At 41.3% G+C, this 24,776-nt stretch overlaps 1 protein-coding gene across 1 annotated transcript in view; it reads right to left on the bottom strand.

Annotated features, from left to right (window-relative positions):
* The window catches only part of ACOT11 (acyl-CoA thioesterase 11), a 166,898-nt gene extending 145,616 nt beyond the window's left edge, over nt 1-21,282 (bottom strand). The window contains exons 1-2 of the mRNA XM_042462605.1: nt 21,175-21,282; nt 8,107-8,234 (exon numbers count right to left, since the gene is read on the bottom strand). Coding sequence (XP_042318539.1) covers nt 8,107-8,234; nt 21,175-21,280 — 234 coding nt within the window. The 5' untranslated portion in view covers nt 21,281-21,282. The remainder of the gene's footprint in view (nt 1-8,106; nt 8,235-21,174) is intronic.
* Between the last annotated feature and the right edge of the window lie 3,494 nt (nt 21,283-24,776).

The raw sequence follows: 24,776 nt of genomic DNA, 5'->3' as shown, positions 1-24,776 counted from the left end.
GAGTAGTGCCAGAATGAAACTAACATCGTCATCAATCAGGTGTCCAAGAGGAGGGCATTACACAACTATGGTGCCACAGCTAAGAAAGCCCTCTCCTAAGTCCTCACACAGTGTATACCTTCCACTAATGGAACACAGAGGAGGATATCTCCAACAGTTCTCAGTCCAAACATACAGTTTATTTAGTTCATTCCTGCAGAAGGTGGCTTAAAGGGATTCCAGCTCCTGTTTAGTCATGGTCACTTGGAAACCCATTGCGGTCATGAACTATTCTGGCTACCAGTCTTTGAGAATGAGGTTGAGCATCTGTTGGAATGGGGATGAGGACTAGCATTTACAGTTACCCACTCATTTGCATTTCAAGATAATTATGCTTTTAGACAAATAGCAGGTTAGCACACGCATACACACACACACACACACACACACAATAATGAGAAGACCAAACAGCTGAGTAAGCTGTTATTAGAACTCTGAAACCTCATAAAAGTGTAGAATACGATTCAAAAATCTGGAGACATTAAGTTGGAAAAGACAGTAAGGGCCATCTAGTTAAGCTCCTGAGAAAAAGAATGGAGAATCCTGGAGCAGTCCCATTACAGAACTGGACTGTTCCTGAAAAGTGGCAATCAATATAGAGTAAGGAAACAGCAGAAGCAGCTCTGTATATGGCCTGAGACCTGAAGACCACATCTCTCCTGCGTTGGCATCCCTTCACTGGCTCCCACTCCCTTTCCACATTCAGTATAAGCTCTTGCTGTCAACGTTTAAAGCCCTCCATGGGCTGGCCCCTCCTTACTTATCAGACCTTCTTTCTCTTCACTTTCCCATTAGGGCCCTCTGTTCTGGTAGCCAAGGTCTGCTGTCCCAGCCCAGGATTTCCTCTGCCCCATCTCGGATTCGCCCCTTTTCACTCGCTGCCCCTCACTCCTGGAACCTTCTTTCCCCGTGAGCAAGAGCCATCACTTCTTTAACCAGGTTCAAAACAGAGTTAAAGACCATCCTGTTCAAAGAAGTGTTCCCAGGCATTGCATAATTGTCACTTGCTATCTGATGTTCTTTTGTTGCCTGTTTTTTTAAATTCATTTCCTGTATTGCTATGTATTTTATATGTATTGTCCTACCAGAGAGGCAGGCTAGCTCCAACAGCCCTCCCTGGAAGAAGATTAATCATCCATTTTGAAGCCAAGCCCTCCCTCCAGCCCATCTGCCTTGGTCCAGGCCTCGGAGGTAGAGAAGAACTGCTGGCCCTCATCCCCTTTCCCATCACCACTCCCTTCTCCTTTTGTGTCATGTCTTTGTAGATTGTAAGCCTGAGGGCAGGGAACCGTCCAATTAAAAAGATTGTATGTACAGCGCTTTATAAATAAAGGTTAATAATAGTAATAATAAATACTCAGCACAATGTCCTAGGCTCACAGATATCCACTAAATATTCACTGAGCATACATTTCACAAATATAGCTGCCCAAGGGTGGCCCTAACTTTTTACTTGCTTCAGACAGGAGCCAAGCATCCCCTCCCCGTTGAACTTCCCACTTGAGACCATCTCACTCATCCTCATGGGAAAGGAAGGACGAGAGCTGCAGCAGATGACATTGGCCCTGTTAAAGCAGAATAGCAAGTAGGAAAATGTGTTGCCCCCAGCACCCCACTGCCTGAACTGTTTCCTCACCAAGACTAAGGACAGAACTAGTTATGGATATGCCACTGGAATCCATAGCCCCATGAATGTGCCTGCATTCACAAAGTGGAGACCCCTTTTCTATATCCCTAATGACAGTGAGAATAGGTGACCACACTGAAATCGATGTGAGCCAAACACAGCAATGGATGTATCACAAATTGCAAAGCTCTGTTTAAACAACCAAGGCAAGTTATCCAATTTAGCATGTAAGGCAGTGAAGTGGTTCAACCAGGAGTAGAGGAACACTAGTTCTAAAACATGTATAAAGCACCAGAATAAGAGATGCTAAACAAAACTACAGAGAGTGTGCAAAAGAAAACTATAGGGAACAGGCCATGAGGCTAGCAAAATATAGACAGATCATGGTGGTAGATAATGGAGAGGCCTTCCCAACTGAGTCTCAAAATCAAAATGTATGCTGGATGGCTGGATCCATAAAAAGTTGTACATGTAAAGTGTGTAGCATAAATAGGCAATGGATTTAGACATATACTCAAGACCTAAAGTACACAACAGGCCATGCTTGATAAGGATAATACAAACAGTAACCCAACTTTTCTAGAAGTCACTCCGTTGGGAAATATCTATGTAATACAAGGATAAGAAACCCCTGGTCCTCCAGAGATTTTTGGACTGCAACTTTCACTGACTATTAACCATGTCAGATGTGACTGATAGGAACTGAGTCTAACAACAGCTACAGGGTCAAAAATTCCCTATTCCTGGTGCAGTACAAGGATGGCCAACATCAACATTCAGTGAGGGAGCACTGCATTCTACAAAATGAAGTCTCGGGGTGGGATGCTTGACCCCACCCTGTAACTACAGCCATAGAACAAGTGACAACTGCATAATTTCTTGACATATGCATTTTTATAGGAGTAACAGATGAAGATGGGAAGGTGACATAATTTGGCAGGAATTACAAATCTGCCTCCTACAAACTGGTCCCAATTGAAGCGAAGTGACATCACCTCTTACCAGACTCCCAAATCATGTTTATACTAATGATGATAAGAGCCTGGTCAAATAAGTTCAGACCATTCCCAGTGCAAAGCACAAAATGCACTGACTTAATTGCCAGGATTTGACCTTGGATCCAATCTCAAAGCTGTAGTCAATACATCTCATAGAGACTTGTCTCTTGCTCACTGATTTCTAAGATCCCACCCTACATTGTTTTAATTTGCTCAGGAATATGGCACTTTGAATAGAAAATCTAGTTACATTTCCTAGCTTCATACACCGTGGGACTGAAGGCTGAGCCGCAACACTAGGAATCGTGCAGCCAAGAAAGAAGTATACAGTTATGGGTCAGTAAGTACAGCTTCCCAGAGCTCTGATTTGCAAAGGCTGCTCTGGTTTGACATAATAATTCCAACTCCTTATTCAAAGCTGCAGGCTCCTCACTGCTTTTCTCTTGGGCACACTTCCTGCTCTGCGATCTATTCAGAGCACTAGCTTTCGCTGTGAGGTAATCAGCATTGTTTCAAGAGTGATAAGCACCAACTTGACAGCCCTGGAGAGTGCAGTTCTCCTCTCCAATAGAAGGGCAGCAGTGGGTGATGGGAAAAGAGGCAGCAGATGGGGGGGATTGATGGAGAGAATCTCCAAATCTTGGCGTTGCATGGTTCAGATAGATGCCTGGCTCACTTTTACAGAAAACTATGGAGAGAAACCTAATCATTACTGTATACTAACAAAAACAACAATGGCCAATAATGCTGCAAAGGATTTGGAGAGGTTTGAAATATTTGACCTATATACTAGAGACTCAAAAGGGGTTAATGATTTATTTTTCCGCAGTTGAAGTCAGTGCCAGCTGGTGGCTTCTGTGTCAGGGGTGGGATGATCCACTTTGGGAATTGCCAGTAGCTAAAAGGAACATTGTTTGTAGCTCAGCGTACCTCCCTTTGTCAGTTGTTTCCATTTTCTCCACTGATCTCATCTTCTGTTGCAATGTTTCTCAGCCTTTAGTTATCCAGAATTTGTTTTGTTTACTTCAAGCACAGAAGCTCCAACCAGCCATGGACAAAAGTTGGAAAGTTTGGGATTTTTGAAGTCCAGAACATTTGGAGAGCTAAAACATGAGAGCCAGTATTCTGCAGCACCAAACATGGCCAATTTCACAATTTTGTGAAAGTTAGTGTGTTGAGTAAAGATTTTTGACATCATGCATTCCTGAGTATGAGATATAGCCCTTCCACACAGACACACAGTTAGCAACTTCAGGTCATTTAGTATGGCAAAAGACTTAATTGGACTCTGCAAACAGATCCAGTATCAACTTTATCCAATGATGAACTACTGATACATGGCGAGAAAGATCAGGCGCTCTTTCACACTACAGTACACAATTTAAAGTATTATTGATTCTACTTTACTTGCCATGGCTGCATCCTATGGATTCCTGGGGTTTGTAGTTGGCTGAGGCTCTGGTCTAGTTTGTTCAGGCTGAGAATTATAAATGCCCCTCCAAATACTACAAATCCCAGAATTCCCATGGCAGTTGAAGTGGAATCATAGTGCTGTGTCTGTACAGTGAGAAAGGACCCTGAGTGGATTAAGTCAGAATAAGAGTATAAGAAGAAGACAGGTTTCAGAGCACAAGAACAGCCACATTGGATTAGGCCAAAGGTCTATCTAGAAGTTTAGCATTCTGTATCCCACTGTGGCCAACTAGATCCTGACATGCAGGAAGTGGACACAACTGCTTGTTTTCTCCTTCAGCTGCTATTCAGAGCCTACCAATACAACAGGTGACAATCGTCATCATGACTAGTAGCCATTACTAGCTTTATGCCCCATGAATTTTAAATGCACCCAAGATAATGACCATCGATGCACCCTATGGCATGCAACTCCATCATTTAATTGAAATTTGAGGAAACTACTATTTTGCACTTTAACTCCCAGAATCCTGGAGCCATCATGGAAATTTGGGACCTCTAGTCCAAACATAAATTTCTCAAGCTTTAAAAAAAAAAATCTGCCCTGCCCACAGCAAACATATGCCTGCTAAAATGTTGATGCATATAGTCACTGTTTGCTAAATTTCCCTCCTTGTCAAATTGCTGATTAATATACAACACAAGGAGTTATTTGTGATAGAAGCCATCACAATATGCATCGTTCTTTATCCTTTAGTCTATCCCACAACTCTGTAAGTGTACTTAAATAATTGTGGCTTTAATATCACTCGATCATTGCATCCGAAGAAGTGGATTCTTATCCACAAAAGCTCAAGCTGACACTTGACACACACTTAAGAGTGGAATAAAAAAAAACCTTACCTGTTGCTCTGGATCTTCCAGGAAGATCCAGAGCCCTCTGTGCCCATCACCGCTGTGACTCACATGTTCTGAGGTCAGAATAAGGCACCCAGTATGCTGGGCACCTCATCCTGATATTAGAAGCAAGCAACCCGTAGCAGCAGCGGATGTGTAAAGCAGACCAGGATGCCCATACAAACAATTGCCATGGTATGGGGATGGATGCCAAGGTAATGGATAGAAGGGGATTGTGGCAGCTGTGGGGCCAGGATACTCCAGGCTGCCCCCCAGAATATCCTGGTGGGTGCTGACAAGACCATAGCAGACACTCTGTGATTGGATGTTTTACTTTTTGGGCTACAGCTATCCAACTCCCCCAGCCAGTAAGCCAGTGGGGTCCTGAGGACTTTAGTGATATGTAGTCCAAAGAGTATCTTTGGCCCAATACATACCGCCAATAAGCGGCATACCAGGGCCGATACTAGGGTTAGGGACTGCACAGCAACCACACGGTCCCTAACCCTAGTACGTATATACAACGTAACAATGGTGACACCCTATGTATATGGATGCCGCCATTGTTACATAAGCACCACGTGGCATCCACACATTGCTGCATGGTCCTTACGTAACAAGTGCACTAGTGGTGTACTTGTTACGCTGGCCCTGTGCCTTTAAAAGAACCCAATTTTCTTGGGTTCTTTTTCCAACGGAGGGAAGCCACGTGGTTTGGTGGCTGTGGCTTCCCTCTGGAGGAAAAACAGGCGCCAGCAGGCCGCTATTTTTCAGCAGTTTGTACTGTGCCTGTACTAATCTTTGCTTAGAAAGAAACGAAGAGGTTTCAGGTTGTGTAAGGAGCTTATTGCTCAGTATTTTAAACCGGCTTCTGCTTTCTGGGCTGGAGCCAGGATGCTGGATGGAGGCAGGGATTATCACACACTAAATTGCCATTGAATCACTGGCTACCATCAGCCTGGGTCCAAGCCGCACTCCAGTAGCACTTTTTAGAAGTTGGAAAGCTTTCCACTGTATATGTCTCTGTAGTTCTTTAGAGTTTTCACAACTCTTTTAGAAGCTGGCTGCCAAATGATATTTACTACACACACAGCAATCAATGGGGGGACTCTGCCTTGAGTTGATTTTGGGAACACCCACATTATGCAGTATTTGACATCACAGGTGTCCTTTGAAAATAAAATGTGGGGCTCTCTCCTCTCCTTATGATTACTTCCCATTGTTGTTAGTTAAGACATGGAAAATTATTACTCTCTCACACTCCTATCAGCATTCACACATCAACATTATTTGCTACAGTCAAAATTTTATATCCTCTGTAGTGAACTACATCAATTCTTATTGTGGATACATCCACTGTACAGGACCAAACTAAGGAGATTATCACATTTCTTTTAAAGCATTTTATCCCTGACAGGATAAAGGCACATTTAATTTTAAAACTGGGTGTTATCGCACTTGCTGGTGGCCCGGCAAATGCAACCCGTGTCCAGCCCGGATCCAGCGGCTTTTCAAAAATAAAAGAATCTTGTTTTTGAAAAGCCGCTAGATAAGTATGGCTGGGATCTGGGCTGCATATGGATTGCATTCACCCAGCCACCAGCAAATGTGATTAACACCCAGTTTTTAAATTAAATGCAACTTTATTCTGTCAGGGGTAAAGTGCTTTAAAAGCAATGCGATAATCTCTTGGATTTGATGGGTCAACAGCAATGATTTAACTAAGAAACAGGAAACATGACCTTTTGGAGTACAAATTCCATAACCCACAGCCAACTGGCTGGGGAGACTGAGAGCTACAATCCAAAAGGTAATTTTTCCAGACTTTGGAATGATTGTGTGCCTTCTCCACTCATCTATAAAGCAATGGGTGTGGGAGAAAGAAACACTACTTCTTAGATCAAAAGGATAGCTGAAACCACCACCCACTACCTCCCCATGCTCTGTCACCCCAGGCCAGCTCCAACATCAGAGACAAGTCAGACTCAGAGAAGAGGGCCTGGGGCAATGCAGCAGGGAGAGGTTAGGCTTTGGGGAGGTAATGGAGAGACTTGCCCCCCCTTGCCTTTTGATGTAAAAATGAAATACATTCTCCACTCACGGTTTGTACACGAATTAGCAGACACATGAACCAATGTGCCTCCCTTTTACATCTGCTTTGGCTCTTCGAGGGAAAAGAATTCCAGTTCTTTCTCTTGCACCCCTTCCCATCAAACACAAGTGGAAATTCAACATCCAGCCTGTTCCATATGCAAACACCCCTGCCCAGGTTTTTCCAATTTTGCAATTTTCAAAAAGGCTACCCTACTTTTCTTTGAGATAAAAAGTGTGTGCATGTGTGTGTCTCACAAAATTGTACCACTGGGCTCTGCTTTCCAGCCTGCTGCTGCTGCCAGAGCCAGTTAACGTGCAACATTCAACCCATCAGGAGGGACTGGATCTTCCAACAAGAAAATTATCAGATGGAGACACACTAGCTTTTACTGATATGATAAACAGGAGGCTGTTTAGTACTGCGACTCACCTATGCCTTGGGGTAAATCCAAACTGGAATTTCTCTCTCTCTGTTCCTCTCTTTCATGCAGCAGAGAGAGCCAAGCCTCATGTTTGGGATCTCTGCCAAAACTAAACTTCTGCATGCCAAGCAAACCCAAAATCTGCAGTGAAAGCAAGTCATGCAGACTATGGGAAGTTGCTTGCTTTATAACATTGGCCCTCCAGATGTTTTAGGCTACAATTCCCATCAGTCCCATCCAACCTGGCCCATGATAAGGATCTGTAGTCCACAACACCGGATTGACCAAAGATTCTCAAACCCTCTCCTCCCCTCCCCGGGGTTATAAAATACATTCAAGTGGCAACATTTGTTTGTCGGATTTGTATCATCTTGACAAGAATTACAATGTATGGAAAGAGTCAGGCAGATCCCACCAGGAGGCCACCAGTCTGCCAGCAGCCAGAATGGAGGGTAATGTAAAAGCAGCAGCATAATCACTTCCAGGCCAAGACCTGAGCCAAGAGTGGATTCAGAATAAACTAATGTTCCACGGGCACTCAGAAGATAGAAAGATGTGAATGGTTGCTCTAGAAATTACCACGTGATTGGAGTTGGTGCACTACTTTTTGCCTTACCAGGATGTTGGTTTTGTGAATTCTCAGTAACTTTGCACCTGCTGTGCCCCAGAAGCACCCGGACATCTTGCTAGAGTTTCTCTTTTGTGGCATTTTGTTCTTCTTTTCCTCCCTTTTCAGCCAACTACCTGCAGGCAAAAAAAAAAAAAAAAAAAGATAAATGGCTTTAGCATCCTTTGGATCTGTCTGATTTAAGACTCATTTGTCCCAGCAGTTAGTCCTTCTCTTGCAGCCACTTGCTTTAGCCTCACCACCAGCATCACCACCACCACCATCACGACCCCAATTGGCTAGTTTTACATATTTTGCCAAAGATAAAGGGGAAGTATATTACTGTTGCTAAGCAACCACACATTTCATTCCCCACCACTGGAAAGGCAATGGCATTAGAGCAGGGAAACAAAATATCTTTGGAAAGTCCTTTTTTCTTTTTCTTTTTCCTTTTTCCTTTTTTTTTTTTTTTTTTTTTTTTTTTTTTTTTTTTTTTTTTTTTTTTGCCTCCAATAGGGATTTTTTTTATTATTATTCAAACACTTCATTCACCCATACCTGGTGGGTATCCACACTACACCATTATACAAACTTATCTCAATTAACAAACCCTCTGGCAATGATGCTCCTTTTTACCAATGTTACAGCCATGTTAGTCTGTAGAATCAGTATGTAGCAAGAGCTCTTGTGGCACCTTTGAGACTGACTCCAAGAAAGAAGTTGGCAGCATGAGCTTTCGTAGACTTCATTCCATTTCCTCAGATGCATTTGGTGGAGTGGAAAGCCAGGGACAGACCTAAATATATCATTAGTACAGTATGTGGATTTTGAATTTGAATTGACATTCTCACACACTAATGGCTTATATAGGTTTGTTTTTGGCTTTCCACTTTACCAAATGCATCTCAGGAAGTAGACTTAAGTCTACAAAAGCTCATACTGCCAACTTACTTCTTTCAGTTAGTTTCAAAGATGCCACAAAATCTTTTGATTCACCAAGTTTTTTTTTTAAAATAGCCATCAAGCACTCCTTTTCTTCCCTTGTCTTCCAGCCAGTTAAAAGATTTCTAGAAGCATCAGCATTGGGAGTGGAAGGCTAGTGAAACACAGATTTCCAGTGTTTGTAGCAGTTGTTGGTTTGTGCCTTCAAGTCATTCTGACTAATGGTGACCCTCAGTAACTGCCTCAGAGGTGCTTGCTATAACATTCTCTGAGGCTGGAGAATGTGACTTGCCCAAGATCACCCAGTGTGTTTACATGGCCAAGCTGGGGATGAACCCTGGTCTCCAGAGTCACAGTCTAACACTTAAACCACTACACCATGCTGGCTTTCTGCAGCAGTGCTTCTTCAGAAACAATGCAATAAAGATTCACCGGGAAAGAGTGGGATTCTTCTTAGATGATCCCACCACAGCCATGTGTTTCTGCCTCTAACAGGCAACAAGGTAAGCAACAGCCGCCTCCAGATTTCTTTAACTGAACATGTGTGAACAGCAAAACAAAGAGGGGGGAAGCTGATATGTTGGTCCTCACCAGCTATCCCTAGCATGTTGAAAAGAAAGAAAGAAATAAGGCATAGACTGAGTTTGGGCACCAAAATGGAAATCGTTAAGGAAAAGAGGAGCTGGTGAAACCAATCAAGAACCAACCAAAAACAAAAAATCCCCGAAGAACTTTTGGAAGAAGTTTTCAGGTGGTCTCTAGAGGTTTTTTGTTGTTTGTTTTCTTATATAGTGCACTTTTGTTATCCAACGGGATTTGGTTCCAGGACCCTGTCATGAATACCGAAATACATGGATGCACAAGTCCCATTAAATACAATGGCATAGTAAATGGTGTCCCTTATTAAAATAACAAAAACTAGTTTTGCTTGGGAATTTATATTCTATTTTTGACACAGTAGTTTCAAGCTGTGAATGTTGAATCCGTGAATATAAATCTGTGGATACAGAGGGCCAACTGTACTTACTATGTTTCACTAAAGAATGTGCTGAACATTTTGAATTGCTTTTCTTTGTGTGTTTAAGAACCTATCCCTATACTCTCTATGTTATTTCTGCTTCTAGGTACCAAAGTTTCTGTTAAAGAAGCCCATAAATGCATCTCCCGTGTTAAATGATGCATACCTGTACCAGTTTTTAGCTACATTAACTGCTATAGTTCCTCCAATGTTTTTGGCTATGCTGGCTAGGGTTGATAGGAGTGGTAGTCCAACAAAACCTGAAGGGATACATGCTCCCCATCCTTGCCCTAGTATAGGGGTAGGAATTTTGGGGCTCTCCAGATGTTGAACAGCAACTCCCAGCAGCTTTAGCAAGCAAACCAGTGGTGAAGAATACTGAGAGTTGCAATTTTACAACCTCCAAAACACCAGACATTCTCCAATCTTGCTTTAATGAGCAGGTCAAAATTAATGTTTGGATTAATGTTACTCATGGCATCTCTCTTCATTTAATTTATCTGACTAAGACTTTAAGGGACCCTTTCACACTACATAATTATAGTGCTATAATTCCATTTTAAATGTCATGCTGGCATCTTGTGAAATCCTGGGGTTTGTCATTTGGGGAGGCACTAAAAGAGCTTTCTTGCAGAGAATTCTGAACACTCCTCCCTAAACTGCAAATCCCAGGATTCCAAGGGATGTTATCATGGAAATTTAAGGGAAATCTAGGCACTATAATTGTGTATACAGTGTGAAAAGGTCCTAAGACAAAGGGACCCTCCTGTGCCATGTGTAATTTTTATAATTTATTATCTGCACCTCTTTAAGTAGGAGGAGACAAGCAATCAAGCAGTAGGTCTAGATTTTGCACTTTCCCAAACTGTTTTATCTTATTGACTCATTAAATTAGCAGCACTCTAAGCACTGAAACCTAGGAGATTACTACATATGGCTTTGAAACCAGGATTAGTCCTGGAAAAAAGCAGCTTTGGCGATACTTATCACCCAGTGCCACCTCCAACCCGTACCTGCTGTCTGCCTCAAATGCACTTAGGGCGTCCCTTTTCAGTGATGGGGAAAACACATCAATGACCTCCCAATCATGCTAGTCCCCAGGTGCAAAACAGTGCTGCCGGGGCATTTGCAAGATTGGCAGTCACATTCTCCTCCTCTCCCCTGACTATTCCCAAGCATTCTGACTGCCTTTTTAAAAAAAATCTATTTCTTTTCTTTCTTTTATTTTTTTTAAAATTACATTGCAGTAGCAGATCTCCAGAATTGTGTGAAAAAGTTTAAATAAAAATTAATAAAAATTAAATAACTTAAAGGCATGCTCAGTAGAGCATAGGGAGGCAGATGTGGTGAAGGGGGAGTCAGGAAGAGAGCTCAATGATGGTGGCAGTTCCAGTCGCATGATTTGAAGATGTGCCATATTGGCTGCTCTGAACCTGGTATGTTTCCTTACCACGCTCCCTTTTTTTTAAACTAACTTGATTGCTCATGTGGTAATGTCCATAAAGAAGAATTACGTTTGCAAAAAAAAAATGGACTAGAATTTCAGAGGATTGGCAAACAAGCCTGTCAGCCTAGATCATAACCCCCACTTCCCCATGACCATGCACTAGAATAGCAAAAGCAGTTTACAAAATTGCAAATACATCCAGCTGCGGAACATGATTTCAACTTTATTAAACTTCCACCTCCACAGCCTTGGCAGAGTCACCGACACCCACTTGCCCGTCTCCTACCAGAATCAACACTTCCTAAGAAAGGTCTGTTTCAAAGAAGCAGAGCCAATTCTGTTTACACACCTATAAAATACACAAAGCAAACAGCCAAAGCAAAGTCCCAGTTCACATGGGCTAATCACAAAGTACACATGTAGTATTAAAAGACAACCTCTTAGCTTTGGACAGTGCTGCTGCTGGCCACCTTTAAACAATCCCAGTCTACCATTCAAATACAAGAAAAATAGTCTTGTCCCAGTTTTGTCCTCTCTCATCATCAAGGTGACTTTGACTTACGGCGACCCTATGAACGAGAGACCCACATGTTGCCCTGCCCTCAACAACCCTACTCAAGTCTTGCAGACTCAGGGCCCCATGACTTCCTTGACTAAGTCTATCCATCTGGAATGTGGTATTTCTTTTTTCCTACTGCCTTCTACTTTAACAAGCATTATTGTCTTTTCTAGTGAATCATGTCTTCTCATGATATGGCCAAAGTACAACAGTCACACAGTTTAGTTATATTGGACTTCTAGGGAAACTTCAGGCTTGATTTGCTCTTTCAGCCACTTCAAAATTAAAGCCAAATGGAAGGAGAATGTAATAATTAATCTTTTCCAGCCTGCCACAGAATGATCTTGTGTTGTATTGGCTCAGCAGCTTTCTACTCTCTGCAAACCTGTTTATTTTCCTTGAAAGTTGCTGCATTATAAGCAAAAATAGTCGTAACTTTTAAAACAAAGAATAATTGATTTAGTTTAACTGATATACAGATAAAAACCAGTATTGGAAGTGGGGTCAGTTTGAAGGATTAGATCTATACAGGAACACAGACAACTTCATAGGAAGAGGTGACATCTTCAGATTACAGCCTTATTATACAGTTGTCACTGGACAAGCACTTGTTTGTATTAAGTGGTTTTAGGGCAATGCCCTGGGGATAGGGGATACAGCGTTTTCTGCTATATTTTTCTATAGTTGACACAAGAGCACATAATCCCAGGTCAAAATAGATTTCCTCGGGATTTTTTTAAAATGTAGGTTCCTTCTTTCTGATTTTTCTGCTACTACATAGGTCACTATTTCCTACATCAGGAGTGGGGAATCTTCGGCCCTCCAGGTGTTTTGAACTAGAGTGATTGTTGTTGTTATATTTATTTTTATCCCATTTTGCTCCCAAGTTTGGAACCCAAAGCAGCTTACAGTCTAAAAAACACAGTACAATTTAAAAAAGATTTGGCCATGAACCAGAGATTCTGGGAGTTGTAACCCAAAATTCTAGCAATAAAAACCTTACCAGAGCCAGTCTGGTGTAGTGGTTTAAGTGTTGGACTAGAACCCTTGGGAGACCATGGTTTAAATCCCCATTCCGCCATGGAAACCCACACCAGAGGACCTTGGGCAATTCAGGACAGTAGACACAAAACCACAAATATTAAATGGAAATTATTTCATTGAACTGTCTAAAAAAAATTAAACATTTAAAAAGCATTTTGTATTCCAGTAAAGCAAGTATAACTGATATTTTTCAGACAGATGCTATTAACCTCACAACATGAAGAGTTGTGCTTCCTTGTGTCAGTGTGCTCTCTGCTCAATGAGCTCAGACTTCAAACAGTTATTGTTACTGCTTTGACTCCCTTCTCTTTTGCGCATAACCCTGGTTTAATTCTGTGGCAATATTGTTCTCCTGAATCCAATGATGTGTCCACAGGACCTTTTGAATGTGATGCTTATGATGATATAAACATTGAATTTAAAATGAAAAAAGCTGTGCTGTTGAAACTCTCTAACATACACTCTCTCTCACTCTAAGAGCCTCATTGGCTTAGGCTGTTTATTTCTCCCAAAAGAATAGGCCTTAGAGACAGTGGTCACAGCAGACCTGATTTATTTGGTATACAGGAAGCTAACACCACGGGGAACCTGGGGCGTTCCTGCTTTGCAGAAGTTATTTTAATAACGGGCAGGGGCAGAACACCAAGGGCAATAATGCTTTGGATCAGAGCAGAATGAGTTTACTCAAAACATAAGGCCCTTTTCCATCTCATGCTGGGATTACTGGTATACACGTACCCACCAACATTTCACAGGGAAAAAAGCCAGGATGTGAGTGGCTGAGCAATGCCAAAGTGTGATCAACATGGCAAAAGTTATGAGGAAGAACAGACAAGCTAGGAGAGCCTGCAGCAGTTTGCATTTGCCTGGCTCTACTGGGAAGGGCAAGATTCCATCCTTGCCTCTCTCCTCCCTGTGTACAGTACTTGTGCATTTTCAATTCAGTTTGCACCAGTTGAAATAAACTGAGTGTAAAAAAGGATGGTGGGAGGAGGAGGAGGAGGGAAACTGGTACCTTTTAAAAGTAGCTGAAAAAGTAGGACAACAATTGGGACTGTCTTTGCCAAATTGGGACAGTTGGAAAGTATACATATGTTGTTCATTTACTGAAGTTGTGGAAAGGAACAATAACATGGCTTGCATTTGATGTGACTTCTTTCCTTTGCATGGTGTGATGTGGCTCCTCCAAACCCTACATGGTGAGGAATGTGGATGGATGGCTGCGGAGCTCTTTGTTCCACAGGTTTATGCCAGTTTGAGGGACAGGTTGTAGTTCTTAAATTCCAGCATTGCCTGGGTATTTTGTTGCCTTCACTGTGCTCAATGGGCAAATCAAAAAGAGATTCGGACAACAACATACACACAGAACCCCAAACTATTCTCCTGGCAAAGAGACTGGCTACATGTAAGGCTACCTCTTCATCTTCCTAGCACTTAGGGAATGCAGAACAGACATTTTCAGAGAGATGAAAAAGATGGAAAAACAAAAGATTTGCACAAATGGCACTCCGCATTCATCCCGTGGCTAAGAGATTTTGTGTTAGAAACTCTCTCTTGGTCCAAGCTCCTTGCGATTATAGTTATTCCTTGGCTCCATCATAAAACAAGATGCATTGCCCACAGAGACAGATTCGGGGCAAACTAGAGTCTTCTGGATCCATTCCCACCCCAACAGTGTCAGTACACAGTGTGTAGCATGCTAAAGTCCAAGACCTGGAAAGGTACCTAAGAAACGTACTATTGCAATAGCAAGTACATTTCTACACCACTTATCAGTGCACTTAAGCACTACCTAAGCAGTTTATAATGTGTAAGCTAACAGGCCCCAACAAGCTGGGTACTCATTTTAGCAACCTATGGAAGGATGCAAGGCTGATTGGACCCTGGAGCCTGCCTGGGATCGGACTCACAACCTTGTGGCTGTGAATGGCTGCAGTACTGGCATTTAACCACTGCGCCATCAGGGCTCCCTATTAAATAACTTAAATAACTTATGTTAAATAACTTAAACTATGTACTCAATTGTTAGACCCAACTTGATTAATAATAATAATAATAATAACAACAATAATAACAACAATAATAATATAGTTTATTTATACCTCCCTCCTCTCCCATGGATCGAGGCGGGATTTCAACCTTAAAAGACACTTAGTACAATTTACAATCAATACTAGATTAGACTAATTGAATCAAGGAGACCGAACCATCATTCACTAATGTATTCAGTAGGTTTACGCTAGGTTAGGGTTGAGGCCTGTACAGTTTAGTCTGTACAGCTGTACACTCATTAATATTTGTGGCAATTCATTAAACAAAATGCAGGGCTTATACAACTGAATTACATGCCGCAATGCTGTATCCTTCTAACAAGTTTGCTATGGGTAAAGTGAAGTTCCCCATATGATGTTGAACTCCTAGCATTCATAAAGTGTTAAAGTTTTCTAAAAATAAAACTCCCAGCATTCTTCACCATTAGTTTATGCTAGCTAGAACTGATGGGAAATGCAGTCCAACGACATCTGCCCACCCTATTCTAGTTCTTTCCCAGTGTCCCCTTCCCCTTCAACTTTCCCCATGTAGCCTTGGTGTAAAAGACAAGGAGAGAAAGGAGAGGAGAAAGAAAAATGAAAAGAAAAGAGGGAAAATGTAACAGTTTGTTTAAAATAACTGAGCCATATCACCCAGTACCTTGTTATGTTCACGAAACATAGTTTTGCATCCTTACCCAGAAAGAGATACAAAATAGTTCCCATGTTATACCTTCTAGGCCCAAGCATTGCTCTGTTTAAAAGTTAAGTTCTGTATTAAAAGACTAACTGACGTTTGTGTGGAAGCAGCAGTTCAAACATTAGTTACCAGCACACTGTTCATTGTGCCATACCACCCTGCTGCTTCTCCACTGTATTTCAAGCATCAGAAAAGAGTGTCAAACTATGAGGAGTGAAAAGGGTTGGCTGAAAAGCAGTGGTGTACCTTTTTCTCTTTGGCAGTGCTTTCATACCCACATTTTTGATTAAGTGACATGGCCCTGGGCACACACATTGCAGTCAATGGAGGAAAGCTTATATGGCATTTGGAGAAATAACAATCCTATTTAGTAGAGTTACTAATACTGTAAGACAGGGATGTGGAAATCTTGAGATTTAGACTGCAAATTAATATTCTTGTTTTCCTGTACTGGAACATCAGTCTAAAGAAGGCAAACTGCAGCAGGTATGGAAATATCCATATAATGGGCTCCTGAGCATTAAAAAAAAACTATGGCCCATTACAGACGGGCCTGAAAATACAGACTGGGTCCGTATTAGGGTTAGAAAGGGGCGTCACTTCCTGATGCCCCTAACCCTAATACAGACCCAGTCCGTACAAAATGGTGGCGGCCGTTCCACATAGCCGCCGCCATTATGATGTCACGACCACGCCGCCTCCAAATGAGGCGGCGCAGACGTGATGTCTTTGCGCCATGCAAGAGCGCCTAGAGCGCCCTTTCTGCGGTGCAAGAAGGAGCTCCGAAACGGAGCTCCTTCTGGGGTTTGCGTCGCTGGATGCAGCCTTTACATGGCTGCACCCAGCGACGCAGAGGAGAAAGGGGCCAAGTGGCCCCTTTCTCCTCCTCCCCGCCGTCGCCGGGTGTCATTGGGGCTTGAAGCCCCAAGAGCACCCCTTTCCAGGCCATGGGGAAGCGGCCTTTTGCCGCTTCCCTGCGGCCTGCAAAGCAGCGGATCAGGGCCTCGGAGGCTGCCGGTCTGGCAGCTGAGGCCCCGATACAGCAGGGAAAGGGGCGGGTGCAGGCCGCCCCAAACGAGTGGTCTGTAACCCGCCTGAATCTGCAGCAGCTTCACAAAAAAAACTGACTTCTTAATCCACAAAAGCCTTTACCCATCGCTATCCTATTTCCAGTTATTTAGGTCTAATGAAGTACTGGGCTGGGAAGTTTAGGACACAGGAAGCTTTCTTTGTGAACATAAGGCATCATTTGTTGTTTGTTTTTTAAAGCCCATTATAAAGGCTATGATTCAACAAAGCTCAAAATGAAACTATTTGTGGCTAATGTTTCTTCTTTTATTTCTTGCCTTTCTCTAAGACCCGAGATGCAGAAGCCCCAGTGCTGAAGGCAGGAGAGGCCATGCAGTAAAGTGGTGAAAATATCACTCCCACCAACATTTCACCGATGAAAACTGGAATATATGTGGCCAAGCAATATCAGTATGTGGTCAAGATGACAAATGTTATTCATAAAAAAGGGCACATAAGCCAAGAGAGGTCACAGCAGTTTGCTTTTGCCTGGGTCTACTTGGCAGGGCAAGATTCCACCACCTTCTCTCCCATGATAATTGAGTACAAACTCCATTTACACTTTGAACTCAATTTGAAGCAGCTGAGATAAGATTTGGAACAGTGGAAGTGGGAAGAAGAGAGAAAAACTGGGACATTTCAAATGCAACTGAAAAAGCAAGATGACAGAAGATTAATCCGGAGTGTCCCTACTAAATCGGACAGTTGGAGAGTAGGAAATGTTAGATGGATTTGAAAGTTTAGTCCTTAAGGATCCTTAAAACTCACAGAGAAAGGTGGGCCAAAATGTAACTAATAATAGATAATGTTCAAACCAATGTAACATTACTCAGCAACAATATAACAGGTGTTTTGTCACTTCACAACTAGCAACTGAATACATCATTTGCCTCCAATGAAAAATGTGCTGAAGGCAACAAACTGTGCAATATATATGATATGATATCGCTGTCCATCGCAATTGATCTGTGGTGGCTGGTTCACATGTGTGAGTCAGGCTTTAAGGAGCATGCAGCCCTTAGATCCTCTAGCACAGAAACAGGGCCACTAACAACATCTCCTCTCATCTTGTTCTTCCTTGTTGCTAAATACTATCAGTTTAGCCTTCTACTTATACAGCTCTTCATGATCTACATGGCTGTTTCAGAAAGTGCTTAGGCAAAAGGTGGTCAGCATTTTTTAGCAAGGGGAGGCATAAGACATTAAGGATTTTCAGTATCTTTCTTTCTACCTTAAAAAAATAATGTGAAGGGTTTGGGTTTTTTAATGAACAGCTCTATGCAACAGTCATCTAGACTAGAAAGGTTGCAGTTTGGCACTGTAATAGCTATGCCTCTGTATTCCAGAGAAAACTGGTTTTGATTTGACTCTCAATTATGAGCCTTTAGAATTGCACTCCCATCACCCACAGAGTATATTTTTGCCTGATCTTTTCCTAACCTCATAAAGTGCAGCTAAGGCAGCCTGTGCTACATAACTGTGGATATCCATTTCAGCTACATAATGAGAAACATACTGAAGTTCCACAGACCAAGGCATGGAAAGACGTACGTTAGGCTTTACACACCAAGTAATGTTTGCATTACCTGGTATTGTGGTATTTAACAGATTTGATTATGAGGAAGCCTAGCTGGGGGGAAAGTCTAAAGTAGTTTTTTTCTCATCCCTACCACCACTTCCACCTTTCCATGGAAAACTAAAGCTGGTAAGGATTTGTTGGTCCCACTAAACTATATTTAGCTTAATGTAAGAAGCTTTGTGGGTTCTTTTTGTTTTTGATACAAGAAGGAAGCCCATTCTTTAAGCAGCTGATGTTAAAAGCTTAGCACACAGTGCTAGAGTTACCATTATACAGAGTGAGGCAGCCATCTCAGGCAGTAGATTTGGGGTGTCATTAATGGGCAATAAATGGTTAGCTACTTGTATATTGTGACTGGATTTTTACTGTCAGAAACAGAAAGGCGCATATGATATTTCAGGTGTAAAAATACAGTCCCCTTTTAAAAATGTTTTTGACCTCCTTCTAATCAGATAGTTTATTTAATTGCTTTTTAATTGTACTCTTACTTTTTAACTGACTAGAGAGCCACATGATTCCCATCTGTCTTAGACAAAGATTCTCTACTAGTACAGAATCTGCATAGGACTTGGGCTATATCTGAAAATTATCTTGTTGTTGTGTGCCTTTGTGTCATTTCTGACTTACAGTGACCCTAAGGCAAACCTACCATGGGGCTTTCTTAGCATGATTTGTTCAGAGGAGGTTTACCATTGCCTTCTCCTGAGGCTGAGAGCATGTGACTTGCCCAATGCCATCCAGTGGGTTTCATGGCTAAGCATGGAAATGAACCCTAGTCTCCAGAGTCCAACACTCAAACCACTATGCCAGGAATGTCTTAGTTGAAAGCAAATTGACAATATAGTAGTCAAGGCCATCGTGGTTATGGAGCTCCCATCTGGTCAACCTTTGCTTGGCCGATTAGTACAGGTGTTGAAGGCAATTTCAGAAGAGGTATCCTTTTACTGCTGCATTTCCTTAACAAAAGCTATGGCTTTGCAATCTAAAGTAGTTCTCTGATAGATCTACTTGTTGTATCTGCCTACTGTACAATTTCAATCTTTTAGGGTATATGTCACTTGTGAGTGATTGGACATTAAAAACACCCTATACTTGTTTAGAGCAAACAACTTTTAATGTAGGAATCAAAAACTACACTGCCTACACATGTCCACTACCCAGTTTGTTATCTGCATTTGAAAGAGGATTGGCACATCCTTCCTATAGAGGATTACAGATATTTCATTTGCCATGTTTGAACAGAGATCCATGCTTGAGAATGCAAAATCAGCAACAACATATACAGGTAGAACAAGAAAGTCGGAGGGAGGGAGGAAGGGAGGGGGGGAGAGAGAGAGATTTAAGGCCTTAATCCTTAGTTCCATCAACCTACACACACTAGTCCCACTGAAATAATATACATTATTAATGTGGATGATGACACTTTCTGTATTAAAAATTTTGGGAGGTGGAATCAAAGGTTCCCATATAACAAGAAAGCAGAGTCTAAACATTATAAAATAGTGTTATGTGAAAAGTAACATTTTAAAAAAAAATTAAAGGGGGAAAGCACTGTATGCAAGGAAAATTGTACAGGGATATGTAACATTTATTTTATCTGGGTTGAAAGAGATTTGAACCTCTCTCAATACACCATTTGCACTCTTTCATCAGAGTGCTATGAAGACACTAATGGATGGTTAAAGTTTGCAACCTTATAACAACTAAGTGCCTTTACTCTCAATGGCTAACATTCAAGTAGAGCAGACCCAATTAATCAATGGAAATTTGAAAAATCAATATTAACGTAAATCTCATTGATTCAGTGGATCTAGTTGGGATAACGTAACTAAAAGTTTTTTGTGGGTTTTTTGGGCTAAGTGGCCATGTTCTAGCAGAGTTTCTTCCTGACGTTTTGCCAGCATCTGTGGCTGGCATCTTCTCTGAATATTTCACCCCTTAGTGGATGACAAGCTGAACATGAGTCAGCAATGTGATGTGGCAGCTAAAAAAGCCAATACAATTCTAGGCTGCATCAATAGGAGTACAGTGTCTAGAAAGCATCACTCTATTCTGCTTTGGGCAGACATCCCCTGGAATATTGTGTCCAGTTCTGGCCATCACAATTCAAAAAAGATTTGGAGAAATTGGAGTGCGTCCAGACGAGGGCAATCAAAATTGTGAAAGATCTGAAAACCATGCCCTATGAGGGGCAGCTTAGGGAGCTGGGTATGTTTAGCCTGGAGAAGAGAAGGTTGAGACATGACATGATGGCCATGTTTAAATATTTGAAGGGTTGTCACAATGAGGAAGAAGAAAGCTTGTTTTCTGCTGCTCCAGGGACTAGGACACAAAGTAATGGATTTAAACTATTGGAAAAGAGAGTCTAATTAAACATTAGGAAGAACCTCCTGACAGGAAGAGCAATTTGACAGTGGGACACACTGCTTCAGAGTGTGATGGAGTCTCCTTCTTCGAAGGTCTTTAAACAGAGGCTGGATGGCCATCTGTCTGGAGTGCTTGGCATGGAGTTGGACTGGATGGCCTTACAGTCTCTTTCAACTTATGATTCTATGTATAGGGTTGCATTGTAAGAATGACAGAGATGCTAGTACAGCAGTGGGTCATGTATTTCCAAAAAACCTTTGTATTTTTTAAAATAATATCATCTGGCCTCAGAGGGAGAAAAAAGCTGGTCAGCTTCATCAGACCTGGCTGAAAGTAAGAAGAGCAGCCCTCCTTCCAAGTCCATCTGCCATGGTCCAGGCCTTGGAGAGAGAGAAGAACTGCTGGACTTATTCCCCTTCCCACTGCCATTCCATTCTTTTTTTGTGTCATGTCTTTTTTAGATTGTAAGCCTGAGGGCACAGAAATGTGTCATTAACAGCATGGTATAAATACAGTAAGTAAGTAAGCAAGCAAATAAATACATTTATACTGTTTAAAATGTGATCATCTTATGTGATCGTCTTAATTGTTTTAAAAATTGAATTGTTGGTTTTAATTTATTTCTTTTGTGAAATTTCTTTTTATTTTTCTATTTCTTTTCTTGGTTCCTACTCTAGGAGAAAGTCAGCATATCAATCTAAACAAATAAATAAATAAATTTCTATATATTAGTGTAAACTACACAATGAAGTAAGCTTGACAGGAAGAAAGTCAACTCAGTCATTTGCAATGTACTGGAGGAGAGTTCTATGGATACCATGGGCTGCCAAAATGCCCAGTAAATGGGTTCTAGAGCAGATCAAGCCTAAATTTTCCCTAGAAGCCAAAATGACCAAACTGAGATTTGGTGATAATTTGGCTATATAGAGGCAACATGGTACAGAGACAACATGGTTCATTATGAAAGATCATGATGCTTGGTAAAGTGGGAGGTAGAAGGAAAAGAAGGAGATTTCATTACGAATGGATTGATTCAATCAAGGAAACCAGAAAGCTGTGTTTGTAAGACCTGAGCAGGGCTGACCAGAGCTTTTGGAGGTCTCTCGTTCATATGGTTGCTAGAATTGAAGTTGACTTGATAAGAACACAGCAACAAAAGAGTAATGAAATCTGGATGGAGAAATACACACTGAATAATCAATAGTATGCCTGAACAGACAACTATTGATTAAACCAAACAACTGTGTGGGCCTTTGCAAAAATAATCCCCAAAGGCCTGAATGTTACACCATACTTCCTTTCATCACTTGCAATATGTCACTTTCCCCATCTGTGCATCCCTTAGGTGAAATTCACATGCCTTGTGGAATACTTTGACGCCTACATTAATAAGATGTACATGCTTGTTCAACTTGATACAGTCTGAGCACAGCAAGCTATTATTCCTTTTAAACATATATAGCAATCATATTGTATAATTATCCTATGCATAGGCATGGAGAAGCGATTTAGGGCAGGACTCTTCCATGGCAGTATTATCTGGTCTTCTTTTGCATATTTATTAATCAATACTAACCTCACAGTAGGTGGTACAGTTCTCCTGTAAGGCTTCCCGTAATATATCCAAATTATAGTTACAATGGTTGGAGGTATCTGGTTGAATTGGTTCATGCTTTCATGTTTAATAGTAATCAGGGCCAGTCCAAAACATAATGCTACCTGAGGCAAAGGATGCTATTCTGCTCTCTGTTTCATTAAGGGAAGATGTTTAAACTGGGAGTTAAATCTTATTTTACCACTAGTGATGGTAAAAAGTGCTCTAGTACACATGGGGACAATTTAAAGGGCACGGAATAGGCTTGACAAACATAGCACTATCCAACACTCCCCAGCTTCTAGCATATACCATCAGAGATGACAGCCTCACTCTAGCTGCATCTGCACTACAGAAATAAGGCAGTTTGACAACACTTTAACTGCCATGGCTCAATGCTACAGAATTCTGGGTTTTATTGTTTGTTGTGGCACCAGAGCTCTCTGATAGAGAAGGCTAAATATTTAAAAAAATTACGAATCCCAGAAATCCATAGTATGGAGCCATGGCATTTAAAGCAGTGCCAAACTGCATTGTTTCTGCAGTGCAAATGCAGAATAGTAAAACTACCCCTGGTGAGACTGTTCAAACTACATGGAAATTTTGGAATACAGCTGCTAATTGTTGCCAGGATTTATCCACATTAGATGATTCTTTCTCGTCTCGCGCCACCTTGCAGTGACGTCACTAGGTTTTACTTCACCTGGCGCAGTAATTCATGGTGCCACGCTGCCTCCCCCATTGACCTTCTCCCATCCCACACCATACATAATCTTTAGTCATGTTTTTTGTACTAATTTTAATCATTAATCCTAATTCCCGCATATCATTGGATGTCACAGCAATACGCTGTGACATAAAAAACTAGCAAAATTAAAATTAAACCTTTAATTTATAATATCATATGCACAGCCCCAGTGCATTTACATATACATGGTTTCATGTGGCTGAAGTGAAAATCTGGTAAAAGGTGATGTTTTTAAAGAAAATCTAAAAGAATAAAAATTTTAAAAATTTAAAAATCTTTTGTTATGTTTATTATGTAGATAGTTATGTGTTCTTATTTTTGTATTTGTTTGATGTTCTATGTAAATTGGTTGAGTGTTTGTTTTTTATTGATGTTGTTGCTTTGTTTTTTAATTACAAAAATCAGTTTGATGTAAAAATAAAAATCATATTTTTAATTTAAAATTGTATTTTAAACATTTCCTGGGACCTCTCCTTTCTTCTTCCTCTGAGCATTACCCCACTCATGCCATCTCTTCAGCAGTTTAATGGGAGACAGACAAATGCCCCAGCCCGTTTCTGTCCAAAAGCAGATGTTTGGGGACCAATGGTGTCACCCCACCCTCAGGTTGTCACCTGGTGTGGTTGACACCCCCTGCATCGTGACACCACTGCCATCTTGCATCCCTCTATAAAGACTTTTAGACAGTTGCATGCAAACACAAGTCCTGTGTATCAATTAAAATCATCAAATCAACCAACTAACCAGCAGTGGAATTATATTGTTTGAAAAGCTATGGTTACATATAAACTTACTCAGCAGCTATGAAAGCTCGATTTTCAGAAAGCTATTATGGCACCGTGCTTTTTTATATCCTATGTAATTATCTTTCAAATGGCTGATCAAATTCCAACCTGATACAGTTGCTGATATTTTTTGAACTAATACACATACATGTACCCATGCCAGTAATTCTCTGTCTAAGACATAATACACTTGAAATCCAATAGGAAAATATATCTCTACAACATATGAAAAAACAAAATTCTTGAAAATAAAACTGAAATATGTAAGCTGGAGTGCCTACATTATCTTTGCAATATATTTTTGCAAGAAGCTAGTTACCACCTATGGTATTAATGCTTTAAAGACTTACATAAAGACAAATGTTTAGTCATTATGGGACATACAGTGGTACCCCGGGATACGAATTGATCGCGTTACGAAATTTCCGGGATACGAAAAAGTTCCATTGGAAAAAACTGTTCCGGGATACGAAGGTTTTTTCGGGTTACGAATTTTTTTTCGGCGCGAAATTCAAACGCGCGGCTTGCCAGCGCTAACGGAAAGCCCTTTTCGGCTTGTGAAATGCATCGGGTTACGAACGGCGCGGCGGAACGAATTAATTTCGTAACCCGAGGGAGCACTGTAATCTCATAATTGTTGCTGAACTCTTTCCAAAACAACCCTTCCATTTTCTCTAGTAATTTAGCTTTTCCCAACTGATTTCCAGATTTATTGGGCTACAGTTCCCATTATCCCCTGCCACAACCTAATAGCTGAATTTCCTAAACCAGGGGTAGGCAACCTTTTTGAGCCGGGGG

This window comes from Sceloporus undulatus, chromosome 4 (assembly GCF_019175285.1).
Source record: "Sceloporus undulatus isolate JIND9_A2432 ecotype Alabama chromosome 4, SceUnd_v1.1, whole genome shotgun sequence".
Taxonomy (NCBI): domain Eukaryota; kingdom Metazoa; phylum Chordata; class Lepidosauria; order Squamata; family Phrynosomatidae; genus Sceloporus; species Sceloporus undulatus.
Note: the sequence above shows the minus strand (reverse complement) of the source record. Positions and strands in the feature narration are given on the sequence as shown.